This window comes from Solea senegalensis, linkage group LG19 (assembly GCF_019176455.1).
Source record: "Solea senegalensis isolate Sse05_10M linkage group LG19, IFAPA_SoseM_1, whole genome shotgun sequence".
Classification (NCBI taxonomy): domain Eukaryota; kingdom Metazoa; phylum Chordata; class Actinopteri; order Pleuronectiformes; family Soleidae; genus Solea; species Solea senegalensis.
In genome coordinates this window covers 7,044,039-7,057,097 of record NC_058038.1, presented here as the reverse complement: position 1 = coordinate 7,057,097, position 13,059 = coordinate 7,044,039, and the positions used below count along the sequence as shown (strand labels likewise).

The 13,059-nt window shown below is 42.0% G+C and overlaps 2 protein-coding genes across 4 annotated transcripts; one reads left to right on the top strand and one right to left on the bottom strand.

Annotated features, from left to right (window-relative positions):
- The first annotated feature begins 582 nt into the window (after positions 1-582).
- LOC122785170 (mitogen-activated protein kinase kinase kinase 14-like) lies at positions 583-9,201 on the top strand. Of its 3 annotated transcripts, XM_044050840.1 has the most exons (17): positions 680-724; positions 828-966; positions 2,389-2,664; positions 2,754-2,835; positions 2,946-3,165; positions 3,403-3,795; positions 3,898-4,032; positions 4,110-4,239; positions 4,636-4,764; positions 6,309-6,413; positions 6,505-6,662; positions 6,737-6,887; positions 7,714-8,016; positions 8,099-8,208; positions 8,324-8,462; positions 8,553-8,653; positions 8,735-9,201. In XM_044050840.1, exons 3-17 carry the CDS (start codon positions 2,403-2,405, stop codon positions 8,894-8,896), a joined length of 2,580 nt encoding a protein of 859 aa, XP_043906775.1. In that variant the 5' UTR covers positions 680-724; positions 828-966; positions 2,389-2,402; the 3' UTR covers positions 8,897-9,201. The 3 variants fall into 3 exon arrangements, with proteins under 3 accessions (XP_043906773.1, XP_043906775.1, XP_043906774.1); XM_044050838.1 differs by lacking the exon at positions 828-966 and having other exon boundaries at positions 583-724; XM_044050839.1 differs by lacking the exon at positions 680-724 and having other exon boundaries at positions 770-966.
- Positions 9,202-9,795: 594 nt separating this feature from the next.
- On the bottom strand, positions 9,796-13,059 carry LOC122785171 (apoptosis regulator BAX-like). The gene is made up of 6 exons (XM_044050841.1): positions 12,984-13,059; positions 11,866-11,914; positions 11,612-11,770; positions 11,396-11,531; positions 11,191-11,295; positions 9,796-11,113 (listed from the first exon to the last, which is right to left on the bottom strand). The coding sequence occupies exons 1-6, from the start codon at positions 13,012-13,014 to the stop codon at positions 11,015-11,017; spliced, it is 579 nt and encodes a 192-aa protein (XP_043906776.1). The 5' UTR covers positions 13,015-13,059; the 3' UTR covers positions 9,796-11,014.

Sequence of the window (13,059 nt, the reverse complement as noted above, 5' to 3'; positions counted from 1 at the left end):
TCACATGACAGAAGACATGAAAGGTCACAAAAGTCTTTACATTTGTTATAGTCTTGTAGGTGTATGTGTGTATGCAAAAGATCAAAAACATGCATGCAGTGGAAAAGTCCTGCGGAGTTTTTGACTTCATGTTATTTGCCAGTGTCCTGTCTCTTATTGGACATTTAACGATGATCATCCAAAAACCTATTCAAGTTGAAGAAACTGGTTAATTGCTATTATAATCTTCTCCATGGAAAAAAAACCACTAGCATTTATCTCAAAGTGTGTACATTGTAGTGACATATATTTAACAAAATAGTTACTGTTATTGAATATTGCCGTGTCCTACTTCTTTGTGTTTAAATCTTAATGGTACTGGGTCACAGAGAGCTGACATTTTGGTGTTGTCACTGATCATAAACATCAAAAGCATAACAGAGGGTGTTATCCTTTAACCTAGTCGGAGGGAAGAGCGAGTGAGCCTGCCCCGCCGGAGTGCACGCAGGGAGGGGGGGAATATGGGGAAGTGGAGATGCATTTCCCATAAGTCAGCCAGCTCCTCCCCCGGTTGGCTGAGAGCCAGCATTAGACAGAGAAGAGTAGTAGGGACAGAGCCAAACTGTTACTGAGAATCAGACCATGAAGGACGAAGGCAGACAAACAGAGCACCTAGTTTTACACATGTAGATGACACGTTATTCACAGCAAGGGAGGGGGTCGCAGATCAAACTGGCATCCGGTGGTATGTCTACACACACACACACACCCCTCGCCCAAACAGACTCACACAACACACACACACACACATACCCACAGGGCTGTTCTTGTGCTTGTGTTTATTGCAGAGGCTTTTTCTATATTTCCTTTCCACGTAAATTCATCAGAGTGTGGTTTCACTGCACCGATGCGGCGTCTCAAGCAGGAAGTGACAGTTGAATTGCTTCACTCAGGATAATCTTGCATTGCATGAAGTCGTCGCACAAGGTAATGACATTACAGCTTTAGCTGAAATTTGACAGTTGGTGTCAGATTTTCTCCTCTCTCTGTACAATTGTGTCGGCGTGGTTAAACGCAAACACTGCCTGGGCAATGTTTTTGGTAGAGAGGCAAGACGTCAGGAGATTTCTGGTGTTTATCCTTGTATGACCTCTGTTCAATAAAGTAGTATGGCGCAGATAGTGTTAAAAGTTAAGCGACAGGGAAACACTGTGATCGAGTGTGAAGGACGCACTGATGCAACCCGCTGCAACTGGAGTCTTAGGTCTTTCGTTCAATGCATATTACTAGTGCTGAGAGGAGACAATGTCGATTTGACGGTGATTTTACTGCGACACATGCTTTGCTGATTATGAAGTATGAGCCACAGGCAGGTAATAAGGAAGATCCTTATCAGAGAATCGGTCCAGCTGTGCCTAAACTGTGCTATTCTTAACGTTCTATCACTGAAACAGAGTGCTTGTGTTTAACATGGTTGCAAACTGTCATAACAATTTCCTGTCTCATCTGCTGACTGCAAACTCTCAGCTCATGTTGATGATCAAGTGACCATCACGCTCCCCCAACTGACAAGGCACGACTCAATGTGTTCAACTTCAAACAGGCAGATGTATATTATGCTCTGAAGCCACAGTACAAAACATGTCATTGTTGCACTGAAGTGTGTGTGTGTGTGTGTGTTTGTGTGTTTACTGCTGAAACAGACCAAGCCCTGTGGTTTCAGTCACATGCATTTTGAAATAAATACAGCCCGGTTATAAACTAAATAAAACAAAATGGACGAAAACAAGCAAACAACATTAATTACATCCTTCTGCTAAACTGAAAATAACCAACATTTAGTTAAAACCATTACAATAAAACTAGCTGTAGCTCTATATAACAAACATGTCACAAGTGCTGTAGCGATCAGTTGACGAACTGATGAGAAACTGTAACTTTGATAATCACGTTTTTCTGAAAGGCAAAACTACCAAACATGCTGTTTGTTTGTTGATCAGTGTTTGCAAAACCAGGAAATGATGATGTTCTTAAATGTCTTGTTTTGTCCACAGACCAAAATTATTCAGTTTGAATGATTTATTTGTTATATCGAGCAAAGAAACCAGAACATATTCACATTTAAGAAGCTTTCTTTTAATTATTGAAAAAAAACATATTAATCGATTATCAAAATAGTTGGCGACTCATTTAGTAATCAATCATCGCAACCCTACATATATGACAATAAATGTGTTGTGAACAACATTTTATTAACAAATAGGATTCATCAAGAAAATAATTGGCTGCTTAATTTGTTACAGCCCTTTAACAAAGGGTTTCTATTCTATCTTGAAACAACCAGTGTGTCCTCAGTCAACTTTTGTGGAAAGTAACTTATTTGTTGTGTTTGATTCTCTCTTTTCGCAGATCCAACAGATGAAATGGCGATGAGGCACAGGATTTTCAACTCGACAGCACCGTTCTCTGGCTCGCCCCAGGCTGAGCTGAAGAGGCCGTACCCGTCATGCACGGCCACTGACCAGGAGACGGAGGAAGAGGAGGAGGAGGAAGACGAGGGGAAGGGCATCAAAATGGGCTATGCACATTTGAGCCCTTTACTCAATAAACTCCTGACACAGGGAACTGCAGAGCAAATTGGGGAAATGCCACTGAAGACCTCAACCTTCATTGCCCAAGCTGAATGTACATATATTTAAATATGTCTTTGATAAAATAAACACAATGAATAACTACGTCCACACACGGTTTAACATTAACGCTGCTCTCTTCAGGTGAAACCCAGGACTCCCAGGAATTTAGTCCATCTTGTTTTGAACGCTCCTTTGTTCCCTCGCCTAACTGCTTCACCAGCAGGTATGACGTTAGCGCCACAACTGTGCCTGCACTCTTTTATTCACCTTATTGTTTAATGCCATGTCTGGAATGAAATTCGTGTTTCTCAACATTTTTTTTCTCTGCACCAGTCTTCCCTCAGAGCACAACAATGTGGCGTGCCCAACAACAGCCTCCGTCCAGGAGCCGGGCGCCGCATCAGCGCAGTTCAAACCCAGGAAAAAGAACAGGAAAAGACAGAAACGCAAAGGGAAGAAAAAGCCAGAGAAGAAGGAGAAGCAGCCACACAGACATCGAATGCCCTCTGGAGTCCCTGAACAGGAGAGTGGAAGTTCTCTGGTCCAGATCCTGGTAAGAAATTTGGTTTCTACATCTCTTTGAGTTGTGAAACGGGTATTGAAACTGCTAAGAAGAAGAAGTTATAGTGTGTGTACTAAGGATTATAAAGAAGTGAGAGTACGTGAGAGTAGTGTTTCTACAATCTTCAAGAATAAATTGAGACTTTCTTTGACAGCTGGAGGCTCGAAGTGTTGACATTCCCAGCTTTCTGTAGCCTCATCTACCCTGTTTTTTGTTTGCTTCCTACAGGAGGAGTCATCATCACTGGAAGGTGACAGCAACCTCAGTGCCTCTTGCTCCAGCAGTGTTGAAAACTCAGAGGAGCAGGACAGAGGGCCTCCTCTCTACAGCCGACAGGTTTACAACACAGGCTCCAGCTGCTCGCCTCTGAACTGGAGGGCCCAGGTGTGTGGCCCCCTCTCTGGTCTCGGTTCCTTTGGGCAGGACAGCGACTCTGACTCCCTCAGCAGTTTGGGGGACTGCTCACTGGCCCTCGCTGGCCTCAGGGGCAGTGTGAGTCAGGGGGACCCATGCTACGCGGGGCCCTTTTTCAAAGCGGTGGAGAGGGATGCGAGAGAAGATGAGTACGAGCTTTCAGCAGCTGATTCTGTCAGCAACGAGGGTCTTATCTTTTACAACGAAGTACGTTCAGTGTCCCTAGATTTTATGTTCTGTCCTCTACCTGTGTTAAATGCTGTTAAAAAATATACATTTCTTTTTTCTTTTCTTTTTTTATCCTGATAGAAAATCCAGCCTGTGGACTCAGAGTACAGAGAAGGGAGGGAGTTTGTGCTTTCACATTTTATCAAGGAAGGATCATGTGGTGAAGTGCTCAGTGCTCAAGACGTCAAAACAGGCTTCAGATTTGCCGTCAAAAAGGTAACACAAACTCTATCTTCCCTTTTGTGTTCCCCAGTTTTATTGGTCATAAGTGATTATGGTTTGATTTCTCACAGATCGACTGGAAGAGGTTCAACAGTGAGGAGGTGGGTGCGTGGAGTGCCCTCAGATCTCCTCATGTGGTGGAGCTCTTCGGAGTGGTCAGAGAGGGGCCAAATGTTTTCCTCTTCATGGACCATAAATCTGGTAAACGTTTCTTCCCGTTTACACAAACACTTCCTGATAACAGCCAGTGGTGCTGCTGCTGCTCAGGCGGAGCAATGACATGGTCGAATAGGTGTGTTGTGAGGATAACAAAGTGCACAGAAATACTGATACGATTCATGTCGAGATATGAAAGTGGGCGGCTCTGTGGGTAGAAATGACTGTTGAGCTTCCAAATTACACCAAACATCTTTAAAGATGAGATGCCTGCTCGATAAACACGACTTGGCTCACTTTTGTTTCCTTTGTCATCAGTCTTGGCTTCTGCTTCAGACATCTCCTCATCGCTTCACAATAAAAGGCAGAGAGGATGAATCATATACTGTGTTGGTAACACGACAGTCGGTGTCCTGCTCTGACCTGATCTGTTTGTTCTAGGTTCTGTGGGTCAGCTGATCGTGGAGCGAGGCCGGCTGCCAGAGGATTTAAGTCTCCACTATCACTCGCAAGTCTTAACAGCGCTGGAGTACTTGGTGAAGAAAAAAGTCGTGCACTTAGATATTAAAGGTATGCTATCATAAAGGGACATTTCTTTTTTCTACAAACAAAAAATGAATAGTTATGCTGCAATGAAAACCTTCTTTCTCATCTCTATTTGTTATATATATTTATAGCAATACTTGTGCTTAGGTTTGTTTTCAAACACAACATCTATGACTTATGTCCGTCCTAGGAGTTTCTAAACATCTACATTGGAACAACATATAAAATAGAGCTGTTTATATATGAAAAACAAAAAGACTTAAAAGCAACACTATGTAAATTTTGCTGGATGAACACAGCACGATGAAGTCAGATTTTTGTCTCTTTAGATTACTATAAATAAACAAAACGCAAGTTATAACACAGTTATTGTTTCACAACAATAACAAAACACTGTTGCCCTTTTCTTTTTATTTAACTCCCAATTAATGATTATAAAGTACAATAAATTAAAAGAAATGATACAACTTTACATAAAAACAACATTTGTAAAGGATTTATAAATCTAGTTTTCACACATTAATATTGTCTCACAAACCATTGTTGTCCCAATTTAATCTTAAGTGTTATAACTCCCTAATTATAAAACATTTATAAATCCATTATAAGTGTAATCTTAGTGTTAAAGGGCACCAAAAGGCTGCAAAGTGTTGCTCAAAAGCTTCATTTCAACACGGCTCAGAGTGAGCAAACAACGCAAACCAAAATGTTTTACTTGTGTTTCCTAGTGAAAGATGAAAACAAACAGAGTCATTAAGTGTAATTAGTTGTCATTAAAAGGTTTTGCTTCTTTGTGCAGCTGTTGCGTGGAACACAAGTGTCACACCGTGTAGATTTGATCTCCAGCACCTGTGTTATGAAACCAGACTACCACAGAGAGAAAAAACGAGCTGGGAATTTCCCACAGTGTGACTCACCGCTGCCTCCGAGAGACGGCGCATGTGCGCTGAATCAGGAGAGCAGGAGAAGAAAAAAGGGAGACTGAAACTAGGGGTTGCGTGGGAGTGACGAGGAGCAGGAAGTAGTTCAAGAGAGAGAATGACAGGGGAAACTGGACAGAGACGAGGCAGGGGATGAAAATGAAATAAGCAAAAAAAAAGAAGGAAAGAGAAAAACAGAAGTGGAACTGCATAAAAGGAAGACAAACGTTTAAGACAAAAAGGACAGTTTTGCTTCTGCAGTTCAGGCGCCACCTGGTGTCTGTAATGTGTAGGAAAACCGAGGCAGTAAAGCCAAATCTCTGTATCTGTTGCCTGTTTATTAGTCTCCACATTCATTCCACATTAGTTTTCTGCAGCAGCTGTCCTGCAGTGACTTCATATTTCCCTCCTTTTAGCCCCTTTGTTTCTGTGCTGTCTCAGTTTGTGCGTTTCTAATAATGTCGTCCATGCTGTAAAATACTCGGCTCAAGTTATGGAAAAAGTGCCGCTGCACGGATTTGAGATTAGTCGATTTAATTCACTGTATTCAGACGTGTATTTATAAAGCTTGTGCAAGAGCAGCAGAGGTTAAGCACTGTGCTTAATGCAGATTAATGCACTGTATCTGCTTCTTTTTCCCCCCCACAGCTGACAATGTGTTGCTGTCGGAGGACGGTAGACACACCTTCCTGTGCGACTTTGGACACGCAGAGAGATTGGACAATCAGGGACAGAGCCTCAGCGTGTCCAACGGTAAATATGCAACCGTGTAACGTGATCGTTTCTGTTGAGACGATTTATCTCACGTCTGAATCCCTTGTTTTCCCAATGTAACTCAATGCAGATCTAAAGGGCACAGAGACCCACATGTCCCCTGAGATCGTGAAAGGGGAACCCCGCGGAGCCAAAGCAGATGTGTGGAGCAGCTGCTGCATGTTACTGCACATGCTCAACGGGTGTCAACCTTGGACAAGATACTACACCTGTAGACTTTACCTGAAGGTACATTTATCACATTATGCTCCGTGTGCCTTTCACAGTATCCATGTCAAACCACCTTCTTGTGACGGTTACAGATTGCTAACGAGCCCCCGCCTCTGAGAGAGACCCCCCCTGACTGTAGCCCGAGCACAGCGGAAGCCCTGAAGGCAGGACTGCAGAAGGATCCGACCAAGAGATCGTCAGCATCAGACCTCAGAAAAATAACTGACAGAGCTCTGAGAGAAGGTGAATGATTGTGCACACGCTGTGTTTTTGTAGTTTTCTCATCAATGCAAGAAGGAAAAAAACAAAGTTAAAGGAATACGTCAGGTGTTTGAATTAGGTATTGAAGCATTATCACCATTGACAACTATCTCCATGAACCACAAAAGGATCATCTAATAAAATCTACACCTACATAAGTCTAAAATATCCCCACTCCCTGCGCCAAAGTCCATAGAGAAAATCAGACATTTTACATCACAGCACACTGGAGTTTTTGATTTACTCAATCAGATATCAGCAAAAACATTTTTTTAAGAGGTTTATAATTGAATGTTGAATCTAACGGCGACACCAAGTGACAAACGTGTTCTTAAAATATGGCAGACACGTAGGTGAGCCTTTTGTTAAGTGGGTAAAACCTGTTTTTTCATTGTGTCCCTGTTGGCTGCCATGTTATAAGCATGTTTACAAGAATTGTTGTGCTCTTCAGTGATTGATTATGTGTCATTACCTAACATACATAACATGACAATAACACACAGATGGAGCAGTTCATTGATTTCTATGCTTTCCAAATAAAAATACACCTTTTTAGAAGTCCAACTCTCCTCTCAGAAATAGTGTAATATTGGCATCTTAATACAAATTGTATTCTCTTGTCATTAACTGAAATCAATTCCAGCTTCTTTATAGATGAATAACAACTAAAGTAAAATATAACTTACTTAGGTTTTCCTACAGGCAGTAACAAATACGATGAACACTCAAGTCAAGCCTGTAAAAGTGATCCTTGAAATCATAATTGTCAGCGGTTTATAAAGAATTAATGTGATTTGTGTGATTACAGTTGGAGGCCTCACCAGTCCGGTAAAGGGACCGTACACGGAGCCGCTGTACGTCACCAGCAACCCCTCTGACTCCCTGCAACTCATCAATAGCAGCGTCGACTGTGACGACGACAAGGAGGAACATCAAGAGAACTCAATCACAGCGGGGAGGAAGACAAAGGAGCTAGATCATGCAGAAGAAGAGGACGAGTCAAAGCCAGACTCGCTGTTCTGTCCACAGACACTGATCTACGAGCCAAACCACAAGCGGAGCAACAAGATAACCACTGTGTCGGAACTCGAGCTGCGTAAACTGGAGCGAGGTGAGGGTTGGTTTTCGATCTTCTGCCTCGGTGTGGCGTAAGTTTGAACCGCGCTCATTATGCTTTTTCGGTTTATTCGCAGATTTCTACCTGAGCAGTCTGTCCCAGCCTCAGTCTGCGGAGATGCAGGTGCAGCTCTTGTCTTGTCTCAGCAGTGAAGCGTATTCAAACTGGGAGCCGTGGGACAAAAAGGTAACCTAACATACACTGCCACGGCTTAGAAAAAAAGAAATACACCATGCAAACAGACTTAATGTTCGGTTTGGGTTCCTTTTTTTTAAAAAAAATAAATAAATTTTTATCTCAGGACTCTGGCCGCTGGTCCCTGAGCCCAGGAGACGACTTCAGCTCTGGCGTCTTCTCTTACAACAGCCAGCCAGATGTGCAGGTCTTCAGTATGGATTTGCTGGGTCACACACAGCTACCACCACCCTGCTGTTTTGAAGGTAAGATTGTCATTAAATTCTCTCTTCTTTTGTGAAATATAATATCATTCTCCTTACATGATGTCCCTGTCTGCTTTGTGCTTGGATCAGGGGTGGATGTCTGCATCAGAGACTTCAGCAGAAGAAGCATCCGCATCAGAGAGACACGCCGAGTGAAAGTGGGCCACATCGCCACTGGAATTAGCGATCAGGTGAGGGGCTCACAGTGCCGTGTTCTCATGTGTCAAGTGGCATTTGACGGTTTGAACGCTTATGCATGTTTCTCTGTTTAGATCTCAGAGAGAGTGTTCACTCTGGAGACAGAAGCGGGACAGCAGATTGCTCATGACGAGGAAGTGCAGGAATCCGGTCTGGAACTCTGCTGTGTTCCTGCGCCTGACTTCAGCCCCGTCTGGAGGTGGCGGATCAGAGACGGAGTGCTAGAGACAAGATAGAGCCTACATCTCTCTCTACCCTTCCATTTGGCAGCAGCTGTTACCTTAACTGTTGATAATATCACCTTGTGCTGAATTGCTACATGTGCCTTTTGTTTGTCTTGTGTTGTGAGGACCAATGCGTTTGTGCGAGGGGATAAAGACCTGAACTGCAGGTTCAGTAGAAATGACCTCATATGATAATGACCATGTTGTTATGTAGCCTTTGTTTGTTTTTTTACTTACAGTATCTACGACTGAAATTGCTGAGCATTCTGTGGTGTCTTTGTTGCATATAATGCAAGTCAATAAACGGTACAGACCTATATGTAGCGTGATACATTATTTCTTTCCTCAATTACGTCTAGGCTTTAAATTTGTAACTTTTTAAACTGTGCAAAGTGCTCAAATAAGATTGCTTGCTGTCCGAAACAGACATTTCCCGTACTACGAATAAAGGTAATGCAAGTGTGAAAAATGCTGAGCATCCATTTGCAATTGATACCAACAACCCCACAGGTTGAGTTTAGTGGTTTGTATTTCACGCTCATGTTTTTGACATGACACACAAGGGAAACTACGACATCACACGTAGGTGTCGTCTCTGGCCACACTGACCTTCTCTGCCACCACCATTATTAGGCCAAAGTTTTTACAAGTACAGAACCCGATGTGGTGGATGTCATGCAGATAATTTGCATATATGTAACACTCTGTTTAGTGTGAATCCTGTCTGTTATACACACTGATATGAAAGGCCAGAATATCAAAACACACACTAATAAACCTTCCTACAAAGAGCTTGACTTCTTCAATAGTATAATTTCTATAATAAACCTCCAAATCTAAATATATACACATGTATTCATGCTGTTTTAGGCATCTTGATCAAGTAATCACTACATAGCTTCATCCATGTGAACAGTTAAAAGATTTATTTTCCATATTTTTTTTAAACATACAAGGTCACTGCAAAAGGATTTTCAGGGAGGCTTCAAACTTTTTTCAGCATTACAAATGTGATAGAAAACAGTGAAAATTTTGAGAATATCAAAATGACTCCATTGGAAAAATAAAATAAAAAACACCAAGGCACAAGAAAAATGTATAAAAAGCCTTTCGCTGTGTGTAGATTGCAGTTTCGAACAAGTCAGGTAAAAATACAGTACTGTAAAAAGTGAGGTAAACATTTGTGAGCAATCCAGTGCTATTCTGTGTCTGCAGTGCAACCTCGTCCACAAACGACGGAAGCATCGGCCCATGACGTGTGGCTCCACTCGACATCTAGATATTCGCGGGCAGAATTTCTCACTGGGAGCCACACGGTGATTGCAACACTGGTGAAAATACCCAAAGACAGCATATCATTGAACGTGACGCACGTCAGGAATTTAGACTGACTCACATGACGGCCCGCTGTGACTCTGAAATAAGGCTGATTTGTGCATTAGCTGGGACAAGTTACTCAGCAGTGTCATGTCTTTATTTGTATCGTGTTCTCGCTAAATCTGACAAATGTTTTTGAGAAAATATCTCCTCTTTTTTTTTTAACTTGATAGGATGTGACTACCCACTATTGTGTTCATTGCCAGCAGATCATAACAGATGCACACCAGTAAACACTCACAAATACATATGAAGATGAAATTCATTAACACACAGGTACCATGATGCCATGGATGGAGAGAGCTGGAAGATCTGAGAAGCAAGTTGGGTGAACAGAAAAAACAGAACAATGAAGTGAATGCAAAGAAGGAAATCTTAAAGAATAAGTAGTAGGTGGGAAACAGTGTCCGTTTAATCTGTATCAAATAAAAAATAAATTACCTAAAACATATTCCCTGTTGAAGTATGACAAACTTTCCACCCACCACATTTTGTGCATGTAATCATGCAAAGCTCTATGGTCACTTACTCAGTGGTGTAGGAACCACGGGAGCGAGTGCTCGTTCAGTCAAGCTTCCGATCCTTTCAAATGAATAGGACACAGAAGAGGCTCGATTCAAGTTCTTCCAGTTCAACCCTGCCTTAACGTCTTTCTGTTGTTCTTCCTATGTCCATCTTGTTTTTTTTCCTGTCCCCATAGCCCTCGGTTGTGGTCCTTCCTCATCTTTCTCCTCCCTCCTCTTCTCGTAGCCGTCACATTTTTCGAATGACGAGCACAGTGGTAAGAACACCAGCCAAGAAAACACCCACCGTCTGCCACGTAGGAGTGCCAAAGTAGGAACGAATACCCTCCTAAAAATCACAAAATATGCCTTACATGAAGTCAGCAATGACTAATTTGTTTGCAAATACATTAGTCATCTCCTTACCCAGCCACCTTGCTCCCGGATCCAGTTGATCACATTTTCACGGAGATAGTCCAAAGTCCAGTTGATGATGGTTTTGATAACATCAGGAACTTGAGTCACAAGAGCCTGAGAAGGACATAAAGGGAAGATGCTTTGATAGACCACAGTAATCCCATGACACCGATCATGAATCAGTTTCTTTCGTTTTGACAGCTACGTTGCTTACTTTGATGACGAGTCGACAGGCAAAGTAAAAGAGTGCCACCACCCTGCCCCAGTTGAATTTCCCATCTGAAAAGATCTCTATGGCAACTCTCATAAATATGTCTTTTGTGGGACTGAGTGAAGAGTCATTTATCATCCTGGAAAAAGCAATGAGGATGAGGTTAGCAGGTTAATTACAAAACTATTATTTACAAAACCTCGATATAGGGTAGTTTACCGCTGGAGATCCACATTTCCATCCAGCTCGTCTCCGATCTGCTGCAGACACTGGGCAAGCTTCTTCTGGTTGGGGTCACACAGTTCTCCTCCACCCAGCTGAGTCCTGGTCAGGACGGCATTGCCATCTCCATGCCTCTGAACCCGCTCATAGATGAAACTACAAAGAGGGCGCACAGAGAAAAACAATGATATGTATGATATGACTACCTACCCAAGTCAATAAAGAGAAGGAAATGTGAAGAGTAGACTCACTCCTTCAACAAAACAGCTCCTAGTTCCAGAATCTGATCTTTGGTGGTTCCTGAAAAACAAAAATCAGTCTTAAATTTTGGGAACAACTGACTAATTATAAGTCATATTTCAGAGTTCATCTAGATAAACCACACTTTCACAATTATAAATTAGAGATGCACAACATTATTAGCAATATTATTATCGGTATAGGCAGATATTGGCTTTAAAAATACACGCCAACATCTGCCGATATGGAGGATAATAGTAGTGGGCTGAAAAAGCTGCTACCTCTTTGACTTCTATGCTAGAGCCTATGGCAACCAGTATTATTTCTTATGCCTATTTATTGCGCACCATAAAGATATTTTTCATCCACATCTGCTGCATCATGAGTATGAATAATAAGTTGTTACTTTCACTAGAACATATGACCTCTTCAGTTGGGCAAAAGGAAAGACGTGTGTGATATATACAAAACACACACACATACATACTGAAACTGAAACGTTAAGAAGTAAATGAGTTAATGTGACATGTTCTACCACTGTACACCCAAGGTAGAAATCATTTTGTTGGTGATCGAAATACAGATTTCAAAACAGTTTCAAACATTTGTTGAAAAGATAATCATTTAAAAATAGCCAATATAAAAAGTGCCTCATCTTTACCTAAATCACTGCATAGTCTGTTCGAAATTCTAAAGAAGTGACTTTTATTCCATCTACCGTGTGAAAACCGTCAGAGATCTTTTGCGGTTTACAAAGGCAGCGGCGCGTTCACAAGTTAATCAACCGACATTAAATCCAGTATTATCTCTTTCGTATATTATACATAACGAGTCAGAGAGAGCCTTGCGGTGTTTGACATTATAACATTAAAAGGGTTTAACCCGCTAATATAAATACACGTTGATGTTTCGTTTCGATGTTTGCTAACTCACCGTCGTAGCTAGTCGTGCTAAGCGTTAGCCTGATGTTTAGGCGCTGACACCCGAGCTAATCTCATTTCGGTTTAATGTTACAGCCACAGAACAACAGTCATTTGTCTAAGAGTAACATTATATATGTGAACCATATCGTTGGCGCCACTGTCACAGTCAATTTAATGTAATAATGCCTGGTGATGCTAACTCGTACCTTCACCGCCTCCTCCCGAGCGAGATGCCATCTTGTCGTCTGTTTAGATCAGGATCGCCTCTGCTTCCGTACGGAC

What these genes read in the sequence shown, in the direction of transcription:
- LOC122785170 (XM_044050838.1), top strand. Translation starts at nt 670, where the DNA reads ATGACACGTTATTCACAGCAAGGGAGGGGGTCGCAGATCAAACTGGCA. An exon ending in TCAGATTTGCCGTCAAAAAG is followed by an intron (nt 4,033 to 4,109) that starts GTAACACAAACT and finishes GATTTCTCACAG; the next exon opens with ATCGACTGGAAGAGGTTCAA. An exon ending in CTTCATGGACCATAAATCTG is followed by an intron (nt 4,240 to 4,635) that starts GTAAACGTTTCT and finishes TGTTTGTTCTAG; the next exon opens with GTTCTGTGGGTCAGCTGATC.
- LOC122785171 (XM_044050841.1), bottom strand. Translation starts at nt 13,014, where the DNA reads ATGGCATCTCGCTCGGGAGGAGGCGGTGAAG. An exon ending in CTCGGGAGGAGGCGGTGAAG is followed by an intron (nt 11,915 to 12,983) that starts GTACGAGTTAGC and finishes TTTGTTTTTCAG; the next exon opens with GAACCACCAAAGATCAGATT. An exon ending in CCTGTCGACTCGTCATCAAA is followed by an intron (nt 11,296 to 11,395) that starts GTAAGCAACGTA and finishes TGTCCTTCTCAG; the next exon opens with GCTCTTGTGACTCAAGTTCC.